This window comes from Caretta caretta, chromosome 7 (assembly GCF_965140235.1).
Source record: "Caretta caretta isolate rCarCar2 chromosome 7, rCarCar1.hap1, whole genome shotgun sequence".
Classification (NCBI taxonomy): Eukaryota; Metazoa; Chordata; order Testudines; family Cheloniidae; genus Caretta; species Caretta caretta.
The window spans coordinates 109544533-109566582 of NC_134212.1; the positions used below are offsets into that span (position 1 = coordinate 109544533).

Genomic DNA, 22050 nt, shown 5'->3' on the forward strand with positions numbered 1-22050 from the left:
CTCACTTGCATGACTTCTCTGAAGCTCAAATCAGTGTCCTTTCATTCAGACACCTATTGTTTTATTCACCCTACTGGAAGGAAGAGGAATAAATCCCTCACCTTCTGGAGGACCACATGCTTTCTAATGTCATTATTCTTTTCTTTTCCCTGCTTATAGGTCTCCCTGCTGACTGACCTGTCCATTTCCAACAACAATGTTGCTTCTTGAGGGAAAGAAAGAAAGAGAAAGCAAGTGAATGAGAAACCCACAGAGAATGCCTAATGTGTCGTTCTGAAGGGGCCGAAGAGGGGAAGGTTGGGTGGGGAGGGGAATTTGGTCTGTAATTATCTCATGGTGCTGCATATTCTCAGTACACCTGTGGTGTTTCTGAAGACAGTGTGATGGGAGGGAAATATGCAGATTCTCGTCTCACCACGTTTAAACCTCTCTGGTCGTTAAGAAAAAAAACATATTTGGCTACCTTGACGGAAGGAAGAGGGATAATCCCCCTATCCACAATTCCTTTTGACTTTATGAGAGTCACTCCTGAGTTACACCAGCATTCATGATAGGAGAATTACACCCAGTGTGTTAATTTAAAAAACAACAACAAAACTCAACCATGTAGTTAACAAACTATGTGTGCATAATCACTCTCATCATTTTGCTTGCATGTTACATCCCTTTCCACCATCCTTTACCTTTGTATTTTTAATCTGTACCCTTCTGTCTTCTTTTCTGTTTGGGAAGTACATAGCACATTACAGTCACTACCACAATCTAACTAGTAAAAACAGAAGTTTCATGTCCCAGGATAATCTCTGTATAATACTGACTAAGAAGTAGCTTAGGAGAAATAACTCCGACAGAATCTGTCTAGGTTTTATACATGCAAGTTGAGACAGGATTTTGGAAGCTTTAGTGAGTTCTATATAGTATGTTCTATATCATCTATACAGAATGTATTCTGTAAAGCTACTGCTTCCTTCCATTATTATTGTGTCTTATTGTATTCCTCCAAAGCCCTGAGAAATCCGAGACACCGCATAAGCATGTAGGAGGTATTGCACTGAAATGGGGCCTACAATTCAAGCTTCACCTGATGACTATCCCAAGACACTGAGGAAAGCTTACCTGTATACCGTGTTTTCTCTATGCAGATCTTCCAAGCCACAAAGAATCTCTGCTGCATAAAACAAAGCTCTCTCCTCCTCAAAGCCTGGGTTGCCCATGTTGTAGATGTGGAACTTCAAGTCACCCCCATTCATTATGGTCAGAACTAAACACAGTGCATCCTTTGTTTCATAGGCATAGGCTAAGTTAACCTAGAAAGATAGTTGTAAAATAGCACTCGCAGTTCCGTCATAAATTGTGTTGAAGTCATTGCTAACTTTTGTACAGTAAAAGTGCCAAAATTTGACAACAATGTGTTGTAAACAAACCAAAGTGCGGAGAAGATAGAAGCCTTCTTGCACCATCAAGCTTGTTTTACAAAACCACATTAAACCCCCCAGCAATTAGAATATGATGGACTGATATTTTGAATCCTCTGGGGCCTCAAGCTGGTGCTTTAAAAATAGCTGCGTAGGCCGTACTTTGCAGTTGCAGCTCCGGCTGGAGCTCAGGCTCTGAGGCCCACTCCCTTCCTTACGTTTCAGAGCCTTAGTCACAACTGCAAAACACTGTCTCTACTACTATTTTTAGAGCAAGAGCCCTGCTGGCCTGAGTCTGTCAATCCATGCTGGGAGGCTTGCTCCCGCTTGCTCCAAAATCTATGTAGACATACCCTCAGTCACAGGACGGTAGGGTTGCTGACTGTCTAATCGCACAAACCCAAACACCCTTGCCCCGCCCCCTCCCCGAGGTCACACCCTTGCCCCACCCCTTCTCCGAGGCTCTGCCCCTGCTCACCCCATCCTCCCACCCTCTGTCGCTGACTCTCCCCCAGCCTCACTCACTTTCACCGGGCTGGGGCAGGGGGTTGAGGTGCAGGAGGGGGTGTGGGCTCTGGGCTGGAGCCGAGGGGTTCGGAGTGTGGGAGGGAGCTCCGGGCTGAGCCTGGGGCAGGGGGTTGGGGTGCAGGAGGAGGTTTGAGGTGTAGGATCTGGGAGGAAGTTTGGGTGCGAGAGGGGGCTCAGGGCTGGAGCACGGGGTTGGGGTGAGGTGTGCAGGCTCCGGCCGGGCGGTGCTTACCTCAGGTGGCTCCTCGAAGCAGCAGCATGTCCCTGCGGCTCCTAGGCTCAAGGGTGGGCAGGCAGCTCTGTGTGCTGCCCTTGCCTTCAGGCACCGCCCCTGCAGCTCCCATTGGTCACGGTTCCCAGCCAATGGGAGCTGTGGAGCTGGTTCCTGGGGCGGGGGCAGTGCACAGAGACCTCCTGGCTGCCCCTGAGCCTAGGAGCCGGACATGCTAGCCATTTCCGGGAGCCACGCAGAGCCAGGGCAGGTAGGGAGCCTGCCTATGCCCCACTGCACTGCTGACCGGACTTTTGGCCAATTAAAATCTCCCGGATTGCTTTCAATAGCAACCAGGAGATTGAGGCCGATTCTGGGAGACTCCTGGCCAACCTCAGGGGGTTGGCACCCCGACAGGACAGACCAGGCCCATATTGACTAGATGTTTCCTGCTAGCCAAGCACCATCATCTTCGTCTTACTGGGTTGAGCCTCAGCCAGCTCACTCTCACCAAATCCCTCTCTCACCCAAGTACTGGGAAATCAGGCAATCACTGGGGATAAACATAGCTCAGCCTGACACAACCCCAATACAACTGGAGACTGCAAAGAGTAAACATTTTAAATTCCCTAAATAGAAGTAGCCACCACATTTGATGCACATCTCACATACTACAAGCCAAAACTAGAATCAGTTGAATGGAAAAGAGAAGGGCTCCGGTAAACTGAGTAAGCATTACAGAGTTGGCCAGCTTCCACTGCCACTATGTGTACCATGAAGCCAATTGGAGGCACTGAAGTCAACAAGAATTATGCACAGGGACTGACAATGTAACTGGACCCAGAGAGAGGAGTTCAATACTCACTACAAATTGACTATTGACTTTTTCTAAAATCTGCTTTTCATTTAGTGCCATGGATTCGCCTTTCCTCTTTTTTATTCTCTTCTTCTCTAATCTTTTGCAGGCATACATTTTCCCTGTCGCTCGGACTTGGCAAGCACAGACCTAAAAATTAAAGAGAAGGGAAAAACAATTACTTGGGTAGCTTAAAGAAAATACCCTTTATCTCTAAAGTTTAGTACCTCACCGTCTGATTTGTCTGCAGGCTTTTTTAAGGGCTTGCTAATGGTGTGAGAAGCAGCGTAGCCTACTGCGTAGGGCACAGGACAGAGCATCCAGAGACAAGGGTTCTCACCCTGGTTCTGGAACTGACCTGCTTTAGAAACTTACTGTAGTCATTTCACCTTTCTATACCTGTTTCCACTCCCACCCTTTGTCTGCCTCGTCTACTTAGGGTATGTCTACACAGCAGAAAAATCAACATGGCAGCAAGCCTCAGAGCCTGGGTAAACTGACTCGGGCTCACACTGCGAGGCTAAAAAGAGCAGTGTAAACGTTCAGGCTTGGAGCCCAGGCTCCAAGACCCTTGCTGTGTTTCAGAGCCCAGGCTCCAGCCAGAGCTGAACATCTGCACGACTATTTTTAGCTCCACCGTGCAAACCTGAATCAGTCGACCTGGGCTCTGAGACTTACTGACGCAGGGTTTTTTTGCTGTGTAGATGAATCCTTAGATTATACACTCTTCAGGGCAGGGCCCTGTTTCATACTGTGCATTTAGATGATGCCCTGATCTAAGCAGAGGCCTCTAGTTGCTATTGTGATACAGATAATAACTGCGTGAGCATGATTCAAAAGTAACTAACAAACAAAACAAGAGAGTCATTTCTGTAAGTGACCCTGGAGGGTTATAATCTTATGAAATGTTACCAGAAAACTGTCAGCAATTAAGTGGTTAAAACCATCCTCTTTCTTATGAAAAAGATTTCTTTTAACCTGCAGTGCCTGTGAGGTGAGAAACATTCTTAACAGAAGCTTTCAGAATTACTCACCTCCCCAAAACCACCTTTTCCTAGTACCCTGTACTGCCTAAATGTGTTTTTCGTTACTGGTTGCCTGAAAGAAAAGGAAATATAAAAAGAAACTCTACATTTAATGCACTCTCTAAGATTTATTTATTTCAGATCATACTTTCGAAAGAACAAAATAGCTAAATATTGTATAATCACATTATTTCAAGGCAATCACATTATCTAATAGACTACATAATTATGTAATTACATTACTGCAATACTGTGTATGGCTTGAACTTTTCAATTCCAACATATTAAGCTGTAATAAAATACAACACATTAGTGAGTCACTGGTGTGCAGCATAATTTCTGACAAAGTCTTAGGAGTACATGGGGACCTGACTTTCCATCATATAGGGTTTTTTAAAAAAAAAAAATGAGGAGTCAGAAGAGTTTGAAAAGACACAATCATGCTATGAATCATCCGATAATTCACAGGTATCTATTAAGGGTCAAATCTTGCCCCTTCCTCCATGGGCACAGAGTGCCTTACCTTGGGTGGAAATCCTTCAGGCTCATTGGACTGATAGGGAGCCTGTGTCCCATTTGTGTCATGAAGTCAAGCTTCTCAGGGACTCTTTCTGTGTCCTATTGCAGTGGGGTTTAGTGCGGGAAGGCAGGAATGGAATGGGCAAGGAAGAGGGAATTGAGCAGCCATATTTGTAATGTACTTTCCCACTGGCCCAACTCAGTCTCATGTAGTTGTCATGAAAGCCTGTTGTTGTTATTTATTATTTGTATCACCACAGCACCTAGGTCATAGACCAGGACCCCACTGTGCTAGGGGCTGTGCAAACACAGACCAAAAACATTAGTCCCTGCCCCAAGGAGCTTACAATCTGCAGACTGGTTTTCCATTCAGGCCTGTTTCTATATTTATTTTAGAATAACTTCTATAGAACTTCATCTCTATTAAATGTTATACAATTTTCCCATAAAAGGCAGACCTCCAATCCTAATTCTAACATTTACCTCCCTTACATTTTTATAATTTGCTGGAGAATATTTGATTTCAAATACCTTACTTTTTAAATCACCACTCTGTCACTAAGGAATGAAATAAAACTATAGTAAAAGCTACTGCTAATGAATATTCATATGAACCCTATAGTAGCTTTGTTTTGCTGCTGTAGGGCAGCAAACTGAGCACAAGTTAAATAGCATAGCTGTGAGACCAACACAAAGGATGTGCAAAAAGAAAAGGAGTACTTGTGGCACCTTAGAGACTAACCAATTTATTTGAGCATGAGCTTTCGTGAGCTACAGCTCACTGTGGCTGATGATAACAAAGGAAGTAAACATTAAGGTGAACCATGTTCATTTGTGCTCTATTTTAAAAAACAGCAAGCGTGAGGGAGGGAGAAGGAAGCCTTATATAAATGAAATGGGAATGGACCAAACTGGAAGGGGAAAATGTGATTTTCAAGCTTCTACGAAAATATTGCAAACACTAGTAGGGTTAAAAGCACCAATTAACCGTGATAACTATGTATTTGCCAGTATCCCTGGAATAAACTGAGCATTTAGCTGTTCTGTTGAAGCCAACAGGCTCTCAGAATGAGCTGTTAATCATTCCATGCTAGTGAAGTTGTCTTTGTTTAATGCTGGAAAGTCTCTTCAGTTTCCTAAACTAAGTGGGCTCATCTGATGTCTTGTCAAGTTTGTTTGTTTTGGTTTTGGTTTTGTTTTTTTTGGGGGGGGAGGGGATAAAAATCTTCAATGCATTGGACAAAATTCCAAATCCTAGATGTGACAGTAGACTGAAAAAGGTCAGACTTGATAGGAAACATCTGATCTTTTTCAATTTAAGTGGAAGAAAGAAAATAGAGCATAACAGTGAACACTGGATGCTCTGGTTTTCATGTGGAATATGGCATGTACTGACCTGAAATGACTGACCATCAGCCAAATGGTATTTAATTTTAAGAGCTAGATTTTTAGCTGGTGCAATTGGCACAGCTCCGTTGATTTCATCTGAATTTTGCTGATTTACACAAGCTGAGAATCTGGCCCTAAATCTTCTCTTGTAATTCACAAAAAGAAAAGGAGGACTTGTGGCACCTTAGCGATGAACACATTTATTTGAGCATAAGCTTTCGTGAGCTACAGCTCACTTCATCGGATGCATGCAACCACTGAATGCATCTGATGAAGTGAGCTGTAGCTCACGAAAGCTTATGCTCAAATAAATTTGTTAGTCTCTAAGGTGCCATAAGTACTCCTTTTCTTTATGCGGATACAGACTAACACGGCTGCTACTCTGAAATCTTGTAATTCAGTTTGTGGAAAGTGTGGAATGCCTTTAACTCAGAGTTACAGACACCATTAGCCAGCGGCACCAATCCGCTGTGGCACCAGCCAACAAAGAATACACGTTTCTTTGTCTTGGCAGGTCAAAGCCCCTAAGGATTCCTGAAAATGAAGTGTGCCTGGAAATGTGTACCTAATAATTTTGGCCCTAGGACACACATGCTGTATTTTCCTTTGTGTTATAAAAACAGAAATAGTGGGTCCTCCAAAAAGTTATCATAGATCTGTCTTGGTCATCAGCATTCAAAGGTTAGCTACGCAAAAGGACGGCTCAAATTGCAGAATGTTTTTTTTTTTAAATGGTACCCAGTGTACTGGAAGTTAAACACTACAACACACTAGCCATAGCTAGGGTGTTTTTCTGTTTTATTATTAACTTTTCTAGCAAGCAGAATCTGGTTTAGCATTGCTTATCATGCTGTTTGCAAATGTGAAAACTGGAGATTAGATGCACATCTAAAACTTCACATCATAGACACATGTAGGTAGGATGTAACTGCTAAAGTGGGTCATTTAAACATATTTGCAACAGGATGCAAACATCTATTTGTCTGCAATGAAAAACTTTTTGTGACAGGGAGCACAGTAACTATTAGGGAAGAGATTTTTTGAAGCCACATAAGTAAATTTGGATACCCAGTTCCCATTAATTTTAATGGGAATTGGGTGTCAAAATTCCTCAAGCAGCTTTGAAAATCTCATCCTATAGGTCTATGGTGCACAACCCACATTCTGCAATGTAGCTTCCCAAGGTGTTATCTGTGGCCTACAACTTCAATATAGTCTGGTCTACACCTAAATATTAAATCAACCTAGCTACATCACTCAGGGCTGTGAAAAATGTCACGCCCTGTGCAACATACTTGGGTCAACCTACTGTAGATGCAGCAAGATCAGCAGAAGAATTGTTCCACAGACCTAGCTGTCGCCTCTCGGAGAGATGGATTACCTTCATCAATGGAGAAACCCCTTCCGCCAACATAGGAAGCATTACACTACAGTGCCACGGCGGCATGTGCCGCAGTATCACTGTAGTGTAGACATATCCTCACTATCTTGAGGAAAGTGGTATTCTAGAGAGTGGAGGGAAGGGGAGGAGATTATTCCTGAGTCTGTGCACATACAAGGAGGACCACTGCTATCTTGGCTATAGTTGGTGTAGACTGGTTCATGGTTGGAGGAACTCAGCTAGTGGGTGAAATGGGATCTAGCCCTGAGGTAAGTTTGATTCTTATCTGGTTTCATTCTGCAGGACAAAGCCTCAATCGGTTTTTTGACCCTTCTAACAATGGGCACTTATGACCAAATACTAAGCTTGGGGAAGCCTTTCTGAGAAGAATGGAAATCCTGAAGCATAGCTTAAGGGCGCAGAGAGCATGGCACAAGGGGTCTTTGTGGAGGGAAAGAGGGAGAATGGAGGAGAGCAAAATCTGAGAGCTGTTATATGGAGTCTAGGAGGCAAGAGGGAAAGCCAATGGGAAGGGAGGTTCTAGTAAATGTCTGGATGGTCAGGCAAATTCTCACTACAATAATTTATGTCATTTCCCCCATCCCTCTTCTCATTCGTTGTAATTTTACATTCTAAAATAGTTTGTAACTCAAAGATAGGGCCAAATTCTGCCTTTGATTTAAAAACCAGTGGGAGCAACGCATGCTTTTTTGACTCACAGACTGCACGTTTTGCATAGAAACTGAAAATATATATATATTTTTAAAAGAGCAGTGCTTACCTTTCCAACCACTTCCACTGCAGAAACCTATCAAAGTACATGCTGCCTAGGTATTCTTGAAATGGCTCTCCACTTAGGTAGTCAAGGACAGATCTGTCTCAGATGAAAAAGATATATAAGCATTTTATAATCCTGAACTTGAAGAAAAAAAAAAAGGAATTTCAGTCTTGCTCTAAAGCAATGTTGCTTCGTTTATTTCCACCTTGTTTTAGTCACAGTTTTAATCAGTAGGAGCTACACTGGAACAATGTGTCATGTACGCTGTACCTCACCATGTGTGGTACTAGTGTGCCGCCGTGTGTGTTGACAAAGGCACTGGTTCTGAAACTCTTCAGCTGGCTGGCACCAAGAGCCGGTAACAATGGTAGCTAACAGTGAAGTCATATGTAGGGGGCATGTAGGTCTTGATCCAAAGTCTATTGAAGGCAATGGAAAGGCTCCCATTGACTTTTTGGACTTTGGATTAGGCCCTTAGCCACTAGGGCAGTTAATAACTTGGGGAGGGGGCCAAACCAAACCCCACCGGAGTCAGTCTTCCTGAACTTTGGGGAATGTTCAGATCTGGACTCAAACTTTCTGGCATTGACATCTCAATTATCGAGTGACCATCAGGGATGCTGTTAGCTAAAGCAAAGGAGTCAGTCAAAACTCATGCTTTTGGGAAGAAGTAATTTTAGTCCAAAGAAAGCAAAATATTACTGAATTAAGCCAAAGGACCCTGCCCAAGAGCTATGTTGCTAGCAGAATGAAACAAATGAAGAAAGTGGGATGGGCCTGTGGATCTGGACCTGTGTCAGGAAGGGGCCTTGGGTGGTCATGTGGTGGATGCAAAGCTTTGGTAGAAAGCCAGTGAAAATGTGCCAGAGAATTAGTGTGGGATAGGCAGCAAGTGGCCAGAGGCATAGAGAAGTCCTGTCAGACTGGCTGAGGGGCAGGGCTGAGAGAAATAAGATGAGACAGGCCTCAGGCATTTATGTGCAGGGTCTGCTGCTGTATAACTGATTGCTGTCCTGTCCTTTCAGGCCACTGCTGATTGGTGAGCTAGTACCTCTGCTGGCATGTCATCGGGGGGCAGAGCTTAGCCCAGCGTGGAAGAGACACAGCACAGGGAATGAGAGTTGCTCTCCCCGCAGCCTCACAGCACAATGGCCCAGAGTTACTTGAGGGGAAAAGGAGGCATCTAATCGTATAGAGTCTAAAGATTAGTCAATCAGGGCTCCTCTGATAGCTCTTGGTCTCCTGATTGGCTAGAACTGCTGGAACTAGTCTTACCTTGTGACCAACCAGTGCAATGGAAGGCATGGCATGCTTTCTAGCCAAATACACTTTAATTTAGAAAAGGATTTCAGAGACAGAAAATGACATCCAGACAAGTACAGGTATAAACCCGTCGAGAATGACGACATCACACAAGAACCTCTCTAAATAGAACGCAGCTCTGAGAGAAAGGAAACATTTCTATGGTATGTCCCATTGAGGAACAAGTGTGCTTTGGGACTAGGTCTTCTCATTATCTAACTGATATGGTTCTCGAGCTGAGCAAATTATTCATTGTTAATAATTTATCTCCTGAATTTAGCTTTTCTCCATTCATTAATTGCCCATGAGCCATTTTTAATTTTCTGGAATTTGTTGTTTGTTTGAAATTATTTCCTAGTAATTCTTGTTTTGTAGATTGTAAATGAGGAGTTAATTGTTAGTATTTTACATTCAAGATTCCAATTCAAGTTGTCTTGATTAGTTTTGATAGGACACACAGGTCATGTGGTATATGTCTCAATGACAGCAAATATTTTTTCTCAGAAGTCTTGTTTACAGAAGAAAATCTCAATATTAGCGGGTTACTAACAAAAAGAAAAAAAAATCCAAAATCACACCTAGACCCAACAAGATAACAGTGGTACATGCCACTGCAGCTATTAAAAAACAAAACAAGGGAAACACATGCAAATATATATATTTCTCCAGGGGATCAGTCTTATCCATGGAGATGTATTTGAAATAAATCCTTGCTACAACACATAAAGGCAGGCAAACATCACATTTCATAAAATCATAGAATATCAGGGTTGGAAGGGACCTCAGGAGGTCATCTAGTTCAACCCCTTGCTCAAAGCAGGACCAATCCCCAACTAAATCATCCCAGCCAGGTCTTTCTCAAGCCTGACCTTAAAAACCTCTAAGGAAGGATATTCCACCACCTCCCTAGGTAACCTATTCTAGTGATTCATCACCCTCCTGGTGAAAAAGTTTTTCCTAATATCCAACCTAAACCTCCCCACTGCAACTTGAGACCATTACTCCTCGTTCTGTCATCTGCTACCACTGAGAACAGTCTAGATCCATCCTCTTTGGAACCCCCTTTCAGGTAGTTGAAAGCAGCTATCAAATCCCTCCTCATTCTTCTCTTCTGCAGACTAAATAATCCCAGTTCCCTCAGCCTCTCCTCATAAGTCATGTGCTCCAGCCCCCTAATCATTTTTGTTGCCCTCCTCTGGGCTCATTTGTGTGTGTCCTTTCCCTGTCTGGGTTTGACTATGCACACTTCCAAAATTAACATGGTGCAATACATTTAGCCCACACCAACAGCAAGTTTTTCAAACTTCCTTTTGAGCCCATTCCAGTTCATGTGAAATGATCAGCATTTTAATGAATGAGGTTTCATAACCATTTATGAACTGAAACAGATAAATTAGCCAGTTATCTCAAATTCTTCTTAATACAGAACTCAACTAAGTGGTGTCCAAAGCTTGCCATCTAGTAATTAAAAGCTTCACATATTATAACAAACAATGGCTGCCTTTCACCAGTTATTTGCTTTTTTGTTGCCATCCTCAGCATCAACAGAATACATTTTACAGTAAACTGTCAGCTTTGAAATCAAGTTCAGAAACGGAAACCGATATCAGGTTTTTTAAGTCAAGCAAAGCTCTGCCTTTGTCATCTTCAGGACTCATGCACTCAATTGGGGTAAGTTATATCAATATCCCAGCAGACACAAGGCCAATACAAGTAAACCAATTTGTTATAACAGAGGGCCAGAAGTAATCCACACCTTTTCCCAACGCAAAGCATAACTGAAAGCAGAAAAGGTCAACAACAGGAGCCAAATCAGTGAATGACAGCAGAGCACATTTTCAAATCCGCGTTACATCACCTAGGAAAAACAAAATGTGCTCAGCCAGAGACCAGATGGGACTGTTTTAGATGTTCCCCCCTTTTCATATTTTTGTTTGTGTCTGATCTACTAGCATTAAACGTACTAGGATCGGTGTTTTCAAATGCAAATTGCATACTGGGAACTTTAGGACACAACAACACAATTGCTTCACCTCTGCAAAACTGATAAGCCTTTTCCCAGACAAAAGGATTAAATAGTGCACACACATTTCAACTCCATAGACAGACTGATGGTATTATTTTTTTAAAAGCCCCATCCTTTTGTTGAAGGTTTTCAGGAAAAGCCATGCAGGCAACATTTGCACATTCCTCTGTATAAATGGACTGTATAACCACTTAATTTTTATTCACTTTGAAACAGAGATGTTTTCTTTGGATTCATTATCATTGTACCTCTTTCCACACAGCATGAAGTCTAGGGCTGGTTCACTTGGCTAGAACATTCTGTCAAATACCTGAAACACTAAGTTCCTGTATGTAGTCTGCATAGTGGAAGGGAAATATTTACTATATTTTATACAGATGAAGCAATTTCATCACTTGTCAGTTATTTGTCTGAGAGTATGAATGTAAATTTAAGAAAATGCAAGGTGCAGATCCAAATTAAAATTTCCTCCCCTTATCTGACGCGGTCTTTTACAAGTCTGACCACTGCAACTGTGTGATCTTTGGAAGTCAAGTTATACTTACTTTGCACAGTGAGAAAACAGCTCTTTGCAGGGGCTGATTTCAAGTTTTTCCTCAGTCTGCTGGACAAGATCTTGACTGACTTCTGCAACATAAACTGGGGACTAGGGAAAGACGAAAAGAGCAGTGTTATCTTTGTTATAAGGCGCAACCGATTCCCTGCTAGCACATTAAGACATATTCATTAGCCAAGCTCTTGGCCATTCTAAGTCAGCTCCAAGGGTTGTGTAAGAGCAATTGAGAACTGAGTCGTGCTGCAGAAAAGTACGATACTGTAGTAATTTGCTCTACGCTCCACTGTATCCCCACATGAATGCGATAACCTTTCATACACTCTTCTGTACTTTCACCTCATCTTGATCTCCATGGATATGCAAAAGATGCTGGCCTGCCAACTCTATGAGTTCACAGACCACATTTTACATCCCATGAAAAACCTGTGATACTGAACTGCATAGGGACTAGTCCTTCATTCTTTAAAACAAAAGAGAATTCTGCCAGTGTTTTCATCTCATTGATACTTCTTTGTGTTGTCTAAAATAATCCATTTTTTTCCCAGCAGGAGCTCAACATAAACCAAGAGCAGAAAGAATGTATTTTATTTGTTTATTCAGATTTACATAATATTAAAAAGACACCTATACATGAATCTGGGCACCCGAACATAGTTAGTAGTACATTGAAATCTCAACACATTAAAATAATCATTTCAGACAGGAATTCTCCCAGTCAACTACCTACAAGAACTCCTTTCCACCCTTCATTGCTGTAGGAAACATACCTTCAGCGCTCTGCAAAATCCCTGTCAAACAGATGTCTTTTGCAATGTGCCTGGAAGATCACCAAATTGGTCTATTTCAGACCAGTTAACAGAAGGGACTTGTTTTTGGAGACATTTCATACATTTGCATATTGATAAGAAAACTGTGTAATTATAACATTTGAATGAAATCTATCCATCGATCTATAGCTATCACTATAGCTATATTTCATTCACCTTCTTATTTGCATCTGTGCTTATTTACACGAAGACCACCCCTTCCATATTCAAATCAGTGGGATTTGAGCACCTACCTCCGTTCGAGACCCCAGCCATATGTATCAATCAAACCCTCTCAATATACATGCAGGAGGAGCCCTAACACTTAGTAAAGAAAAACTTTTCATCCGTGACCATGACCACCAGATGGTGCTGAGTGGGAGGATCAAGGCAGTTAACCACTCACTTCTATCCAGATGGCCTGGGTAGCTCACGCTTGGTTTGAGATATCCTGACAAGTATTGTAATAAATTGCAGTGATAATTGAGCAAACAGTGGACGCAAAGGAGAAGGGGACAGGAGTAAGTAGGAGCAAATCCCCAGCTTGGTGGAAGCTAAATGAAATCTTTCTTTTTTTCTCTGCTGAAATGAGAATACGTTCCTGATTACAACAGGGAAGCATATTCTGTGCTCTGCTGGAGTATTTTTAAACAGGGCTGCAGTCTACTGTATTGGGCAATGGAGGCTCAGAGTTTAGCATTTTAATAAAATCAGTAGAACATGCTTGATGTTTTTGTCCTCGGTGGAAGATTTCCTCCTTCCTTCCATATGTCTAGCCCAAGAAGGTTGGGTGGAATGCCTGTAAAGTTCATTATAACCACTCAGATCAGCCACAGGGTTTCTCTGGAGAGCAACATGGTTGCTGGTGAGTATTTGCTTCAGGTTGGGGGGCTGTCTGTAAGCAAGGACTGGCCTATCTCCCAAGATCTGTGAGAGTGATGGGTCATCCTTCAGGATAGGTTGTAGATCCTTGATGATGCGTTGGAGAGGTTTTAGTTGGGGGCTGAAGGTGATGGCTATTAGCATTCTGTTATTTTCTTTGTTGGGCCTGTCCTGTAGTAGGTAACTTCTGGGTACTCTTCTGGCTCTGTCAATCTGTTTCTTCACTTCAGCTGGTGGGTACTGTAGTTGTAAGAATGCTTGGTAGAGATCTTGTAGGTGTTTTTCTCTGTCTGAGGGGTTGGACCAAATGCGGTTGTATCGTAGAGCTTGGCAGTAGACAATGAATCGTGTGGTGTGGTCTGGATGAAAACTGGAGGCATGTAGGTAAGTATAGCGGTCAGTAGGTTTCTGGTATAGGGTGGTGTTTATGTGACCATCGCTTATTAGCACTGTAGAGTTCAGGAAGTGGATCTCTTGTGTGGACTGGTCCAGGCTGAGGTTGATGGTGGGATGGAAATTGTTGAAATCATGGTGGAATTCCTCAAGGGCTTCTTTTCAATGGGTCCAGATGATGAAGATGTCATCAATGTAGCGCGAGTAGGGGCATTAGGGAACAAGAGCTGAGGAAGCGTTGTTCTAAGTCAGCCAGAAAAATGTTGGCATACTGTGGGGCCATGCGGGTACCCATAGCAGTGCCGCTGATTTGAAGGTATACATTGTCCCCAGGTGTGAAATAGTTACAGTGGACACCATCATAGGGCCTAATCACATCAGCCACACTATCAGAGGCTCATTCACCTGCACATCTACCAATATGATATATGCCATCATGTGCCAGCAATGCCCCTCTGCCATGTACATTGGCCAAACTGGACAGTCTCTACGTAAAAGAATAAATGGACACAAATCAGACGTCAAGAATTATAACATTCAAAAACCAGTCAGAGAACACTTCAATCTCTCTGGTCACTTGATTACAGACCTAAAAGTGGCAATTCTTCAACAAAAAAACTTCAAAAACAGACTCCAGTGAGAGACTGCTGAATTGGAATTAATTTGCAAACTGGACACCATTAACTTAGGCTTGAATAAAGACTGGGAGTGGATGTGTCATTACACAAACTAAAACTATTTCCCCATGTTTATTTCCCCCCCACACACACACACACTGTTCCTCACACGTTCTTGTCAATTGCTGGAAATGGCCCACCTTGATTATCACTACAAAAGGTTTTTTTTCTCTCCTGCTGGTAATAGCTCACCTCACCTGATCATTCTCATTACAGTGTGTATGGTAACACCCATTGTTTCATGGTCTCTGTGTATATAAATCTCCTCACTGTATTTTCCACTGCATGCATCCAATGAAGTGAGCTGTAGCTCACAAAAGCTGATGCTCAAATAAATTGGTTAGTCTCTAAGGTGCTACAAGTCCTCCTGTTCTTTTTGAGGCCTGCAAGGCGACACTGAATAGGACCAAGTGCTACAAACAGGGCCCATTGACGTAATATGAACATTTAACTCAACAGAAGAACTTCTAAATAATGACATCAGACTTCATCAAAGGACCTCAAACTGCACTACAACAAACAAGTATTACTGCACTCATTGAACGGATCAGGAAACAGGTACAATCTCATCGTGAGAGCTCGCTGAAGGCAATGGGAACTGCGGTGTGCAGAGCACCATGAGAAATCAAGCCACTTATTTAGGCGCTTAAATATGGATTGAGATCTCTACATTTAGGCATCCAATTTTGAAAATTTGTATGTATATGACTGACTGGAGGCATGACAGTGAACGAACTGGAAACAAAATATAATATAAATTCTAAGGCATTTAAGAATATTTGTCCAGGGCCTGATCCAAAGACTACTGAAGTTAACAGGAGTCTTGGGGGCGGGGGCAGGGGGGATAGCTCAGTGGTTTGAGCATTGGCCTGCTAAACCAAGGGTTGTGAGTTCAATCCTTGAGGGGGGCCATTTAGGGATCTGGGGCTAAAAAATTAAAAAAATATTGGGGATTGGTCCTGCTTTGAGCAGGGGGTTAGACTAGATGACCTCCTGAGGTCCCTTCCAACCCTGATATTCTATGATTCTATAAGCTGCATTAGAAAACATGTTAACTTACATGTTTTAATTAACATGTGGTTAACCCCCACTCACTACCTAGTGTAGACAAAGACAGCTGTGTTTAAGAATGTATTAGTTGGATGTGGTTAGCAGAGCTGAAGGGAGAGGCAATGATCTAACACATGTTAAAACATTCCTGTCCATAATTAGACAGCTAATAAAAATGGCCTGGTTCGTAGAGGTGTTGAGCATCTGTATCTCCCCTGGGTTTTTGTGGGATCAATATTTTATGCGACCTGCAGGCATTCAGCACCGGAAAACAAGGCTTTTATTTAAGTGCCAAAATACAGCTATAGGTGCAGAGCTTTAAGCATTCATTAGAACACTTTGGCTCCTTTTCCATCCCCAATCATACAGCCATGCTCTCCATTTCTCCTCCTCTGTCTGGGATCAAGTTAATGTTATGGCACTGAACACATCACATTTTGTCTGAGACCAAAGTGCATTACAAAATGGGGCCCAGCTGGGACCACCATTCTCTCCCCTCACACACACTCTGGTGAAAGTATGACCCAGGTGCACCTTCTCCACCCTCACCTTTCTTGGAGTAAAACTTCAGATAGCAACCAGCCAGTAGGAGCAGTGATAGAAGCAGCCAAGGCTAGGGATCTTTGTACATTTGATACATTGTAGTTTTGACTGGCCATTCTCTGCTCTGTGCTGATTGGCTGTTTGCTCCAACCCTCCCTTTTCTCTTACCTCCCAATTTCTTCACCTCAGCTTCACTCCACACCTGCCTCTTGTACCTTCCCCTTCCCTGCTCTCTCCCCCTCACACCCTTCCCTTTAACATCCTCTCTCCCTTCACTTCCCTTTCCATTTAGCTCATCTCCTCTGAACTAACCCCCCACCCCCCCAAAAAAAGAGAATCAGAACTAACAATGTTTGCTGCCATCACATTGTTATGCTGCTTGTGTGTCATAAGTCTTCCTCCCACCCTTTCTCTGTTTTGTCTATTTAGATTGCAAGCACTTTGGGACAGGGACTGTCTGCTACCATGTTTGTACAGTGCCAAGCACAATAGAACCTCATTGTTGCTTGGCTCTTAGGCACTACTGTAATAAACATGATTAACAGTAATGATATTAGGATATTACACTTTCAAAAAAATCATAAGCACAATTTTAAGAACCATTTTAATATGTGAGGATACTGAATTTGGGATAAAGTGAGGGGAGAAGGAAGGGAAGAAAAAAGAATGTGAGAACTATTTATAAGTACAGTTAATTGCCCTTTTCCATCCCAAGTTCATGAGAGACATAGTCAATGCTTAATTTTTCAAAACCACTCGCAACTGACCTTTGAATCGCTCTTCTCTTTCCTCCCCTCTTAACAAATCAACAGCAAATGAACAATATTAATGGAAGTAAAGGCATCTAAAAACACTAACATTCTGCACTTTTTAAAAGGAAACATATGGATGGACTGGAGCCCAGTATATAGTGCAAACAGTTTTACTAGACCATTTAATTTTCTTTAACAAAATACATTTTTTTTCATCTGCAGTTCATTTTCTGAGGTATTGTATGTCTATGAAAACAAGTTGTGTAATTGGGCAGCCCTTGAAACCATTCAAAACCAGAGGCTTAAAGCCAAAGGGACCATTCCAACTCAATTAGTGTAGCCTACTCTTCTGTACACCTTATAGTCCCAAAGAGTCTGCTATATACAATATAGACTGACATAATTTCTTAGATTTTTCTTATGATTTCATACCTCACAATGATAGACTGAACGTGTCCATCAGAATTCTTAAACAACCCTGTCATTTTTTCTTAGCTCTTGCAATTCAACACATATTCACATTGACTGGAATTAAAAATAAACAAAACACCGCCCCCCTGAGCACGCCCCCCCCCCAAAAAAAGCCCACCAACAACCCACACAACCTTACTTTTGCTTTGGAGAACAACAAATAGGTAGTAACTCTTATGAAGGCAAGAAACAAGCATTTGGGTTCTAGCAACTGAAAGTTCACAAGACTAACGCCTTGGCTGACTAAAGAACACAGTTGATTCTTCCCTGGATGAGAAGGAGCATGAACAACTTGCATGATTTCTATGAAAAGTGCTCAATGGCACTTATTTCATGCCACTCTCCCAGGATCCCATGGGCAAAGACTGTAAAAGCAGATTTGGCTTTCATCCTACTCTCCAATGCATCACTTCTGTATACATGAAATGTTCTTAAGCAGCCGTGAGATTAATTTACCAAAAGCAAATCTGGATGGTATAGATTAATACCATACATCTTGAATCTTGTGATTCAAGCTCTTCTGTTAAATCTCTAAGCTCTTATGTTTTTCTTGTATTTAAAAAAAAATCCCCGCAACCCCCACCCCCACAAGCCTGAACAGACATAACCAGTGCATAGGGTTGCCAACTTTCTAATCACACAAAACCAAACACCCTAGCCCCACCCCTTCCCGAGACCATGTCCCCTGCCCCCCCTTCCATGAGGCCCTGACCCTGCTCACTACATTCCCCCTCCCTCAGTGGCTCGCTCTCCCCCACCCTCACTCATGTTCACTGGGCTGGGGCAGGGGTTCAGGGTGTAGGAGAGGGCTCCAGGCTGGGACAGGGGGTTGGGGTGCAGGGTGGGTGAGGACTCCATCTGGGGCCACAGGCTCTGGGGATGAGGAGGGGTTTGGGGTGCAGGAGGGAGCTCCAGGTTGGGAGTTGGGATGCAGGGGGGGTGAGGGCTCTGTCTGGGGGTGCAGACTCTGGGGTGGGGTCAGAGATGAGGGGTTTGGTATTCAGGAAAGGACTCTGGGGTTGGGGCTCGGGGTTGGGGCGTGGGCTTACATCTGGTGGCTCCCAGTCAGTGGCACAGTGGGGCAGCTAAGGCAGGCTTCCTACCTGTCCTGGCACCGTGGACCGCGCTGTGCCCCAGAAGCAGCCAGCAGCTCCGGCTCCTAGGCGGAGGTACGCCAGGCGTCTCTGCGCACTGCTTTTGCCCACAGGCACTGTCCCTGCAGCTCCCATTGGCCACGGTTCCCAGCCAATGGGAGAGCGGAGCCAGTGCTCGAGGTGGAGGCAGCGCGTGGAGCCCCACAGTCCTCCGCCTGGGAGCCAGACCTGATGGATGCTTCTGGGGCACAGTGCGGAGCCAGGACAGGTAGGGACTAGCCTGCCTTAGCTCCGCAGCACCACTGACCATACTTTTAATGGCCCGGTCGGTGGTGCTGACCGAAGCCATCACGGTCCCTTTTTGACTGGGTGTTCTGGTCGAAAACCAGACACTGGGTCACCCTACCAGTGCATAGTAATGCATTTTCCCTAATGACTACTACATTTTCTCAAATGCTAAAAGACTGATTTTGATCTCACTTGCACCAATGTAAATCAGGAGTAACTCCAGGGAAACAGGTGTAATTCAGATCAGAATCATGTCCTAAGACTCTGGCAGAGCATGAAGCTATTGAGTTGATCCAATAAAAATGAAACTCATCAAACTACACCTGTTGACTAGACGGTTTAATCGAAGTCGAAAGGGTAATCGCTTTTACCAGACTTTTAACCAAAATAAAAAGCACTATATATTGCTGTGTTTGTGTACATCTGCATATGAAGGTCAACAGGCACTGAGATACCTCACTGTGCAAGTACTGAAGGGAAGCTCAGACTCTGATGAAAGCTTCCAAGATGATTCTGAAGTCCCCATTACCTGTTATTTTAAATGTCACCTTGTATCATTGTGCTCTAAAATGTAAACTTGCCTTTTATGACAGTGCCATAATGTTCTGCTACAGGGCGCTTCACTCAGCCATTTAAGACTCATTATTTGTTATCTACTGAACAAAAAAGGAAACAAATTATCCCCTTCATCTCTATCTGTTTTGTCACGATATCTGTAATATTTCTATGATGAGGAGATATTTTCCATGGGAACCTGTGTAATACACATGGCATCTTGTCATTCTGCCAACTGGTCAAACCCTTCAGAAGTATTGGGTAAGGCACTTCAGCAGTAAATGGTTGTGATTGGAGTATTCATTTCCCTAATAATTATATTACTTTGTTAAGATGTGTTAAATGTGCTACTGCTCCTTTAAGATAGGGAACTGCTAAATGTGGTACTACTTTTCGTTTAAGACATGGAAACTTTGGTCGGGATGTAGTGAGCTGGAAGGCTATGTCTGGAAGTTTCTAGTTAGCAAGGCTTGGGTCCTAAACCTGTTCTGTGAATAACAGAAGTTTCTTGTTCATCTGGGTCAGACTGACTTTTTAACCAACAACAACAATTTCTTAGTCCATAAATAGTAATAATTAATACTTTGCAGTTGTGCAATGCTTCTCATCTAAGAACCTCAAAGCACTTAAGATGCACTAAGTAATTAAGCCACACCCTGCAGAGGCAATGTCTCCTAGAAGGTAGAGTCCCAGACTGGGGCTCAGGAGACCTGCATTCTATTCATGGCTCTGCCACTGGCCCATTGGATGAAACTGGGCAAGTTACTTTACCTTTCTTTGCCTCACTTTTCCTATCTATGAAATGGGGATAGACACTGAGCTCCTTTGCAAAACACTTTGACATCTACTGATGAAAACCACTATATAAAAGCTAGTTATTATTATTATTACTGCCATTTTACAGATCAGTAAACTGAGCACAGAGAAGTTAATAAGCCCCCCATTTTTCAGATGTGCTGAGCATCCACAACACCTAGTAAAATAAAGAAGTCCCACTGAAGTAAGATGAAGTTGTGGGTGTTCCAACACGTCTGAAAATCAGACTATACATAGCTTGCCATTGTCACATAGTATGTTAGTGGCAGCATAGGGAATTGAACCCAGGAATACAGGCTCCATCCCATACTCGCTCTAGGGCAGTGGATGCCACTCTTCAGAGAACCTTAAAACATGAATGTTGAGGTAGAAGCAAAGCTAGACAGGAAAAAGAATATCTTTTTTTAATAGTATTGATTGCATGCAAGCTCTCTGATCATAAATATGGTTACACTGCTGGCAAGTTTCAGACAGGCTGCAATGATGAATCATTATGTGTTATTTTAAATGTTGCTTGTATAAAACAAATAACGTTCAGCATATGTTACGTTTCAGTTTCTGAAAACATTCCACGACAAACTAGTCTAAAATTAATTAAAAATGGTTCAGTCCATGGACAAAAGGTCAAGCCATAACTTTTCCTAAGCTGTCTCCAGATCCAAGCACTTATGACTTAACGATGTGTATATTTTCAGATGTGGGCAACCAACATTCCATGTGTAAACGATTTGCAAATTCTCTACGTGGACTAAAAATTAGAAGAGGTATGAAAGCTCTGAAAGGAACAGTTTCAGATGAAAAGCGAATGTCCTATAGCATGATGTGATCAGAATGGTCATGTGTCTAAGAGAACCTGGAAAAAATAACTGTCCAACTGTCCTGTGGCTTCATTTGATCTGCATATTTGCATATCTCTCACCGCTCTGCAGCACCGAAAGCAACAGTCTCTGTCAATACTAGCAAACCTTTGGCATGCAATACCAATTCTGCTGCTGCTGCATCCCATATCCACTTCCAGATGTTTCTGAAAGGTACAGCCATTATAGGATGCGGTTAATGATGCCTAGTGGTGCTTAAGTTTGCCCCCACTGTAAGTCATATGAATGTGGTGATGAGAGGTCCTGCAATCAGGGAAGGGATTGGAAAGAAAATGGACTGAGTGCTTCTAAGATGAATGCAAGGTCTCTGATGTTGGCAGAGGGCAGCACCAGTGTATGTGATAGTATAGGAGGGTGGGAGAAAGTGCATTAGATGAATATGTCTGGAGTTGGGGAGCAGAGATAGTGAGCTGGTTTCACGCGCTGCACAGGGAGGTGCCGCCAAGGCCAGCCTTCTGTTTGCCAGGGGGGACTCACTCCAGGAGAGGGCAGATGGTATTTCCACTGGAGGCTCCACTGATGCCCCTGCAATGGGGATATTCTGACTCTCCATAACTCGGCTAGGCAGGGAATCATAGAACCATAGAATATCAGGTTTGGAAGGGACCTCAGGAAGTCATCTAGTCCAACCCCCTGCTCAAAGCTGGCTGGGGGCGGGGGAGAGGTGTACAGCCACTTTCTGCAACTGCACTCTCCACTCCCACCCCAGTGGGCGGGAAAGGCCAGCATAAACCAAGATTTAATCTGACCCAGAGACTGACAGGGTAGGAAGAGGTAAGCAGGGCTTGTGGAGTGGGTGAGCTAGTGAGGGACAGATTGAGGGGGATAAGGTGAGAAAGGCAGAAGAGGAGAGGAGAGT

At 43.1% G+C, this 22050-nt stretch overlaps 1 protein-coding gene across 7 annotated transcripts in view; it reads right to left on the reverse strand.

Annotated features, from left to right (window-relative positions):
• GRK5 (G protein-coupled receptor kinase 5) overlaps positions 1–22050 on the reverse strand; it is a 229624-nt gene that overhangs the window by 35040 nt on the left and 172534 nt on the right. For 6 of the 7 annotated variants that reach the window (XR_012669420.1, XR_007357634.2, XM_048857809.2 and 3 more), the window contains 5 exons: positions 11976–12076; positions 8106–8198; positions 4045–4108; positions 3020–3160; positions 1117–1307 (listed from right to left, as the gene is read on the reverse strand). Coding sequence is in view for 5 of the 7 variants with exons in the window: in XM_048857809.2 (XP_048713766.1) it covers positions 1117–1307; positions 3020–3160; positions 4045–4108; positions 8106–8198; positions 11976–12076 (590 nt within the window). In the remaining 2 variants the exon portion in view is untranslated. Of the gene's footprint in view, positions 1–1116; positions 1308–3019; positions 3161–4044; positions 4109–8105; positions 8203–11975; positions 12077–22050 lie in introns of all 7 variants that reach the window. The other variant, XM_048857814.2, reaches the window with a different exon arrangement.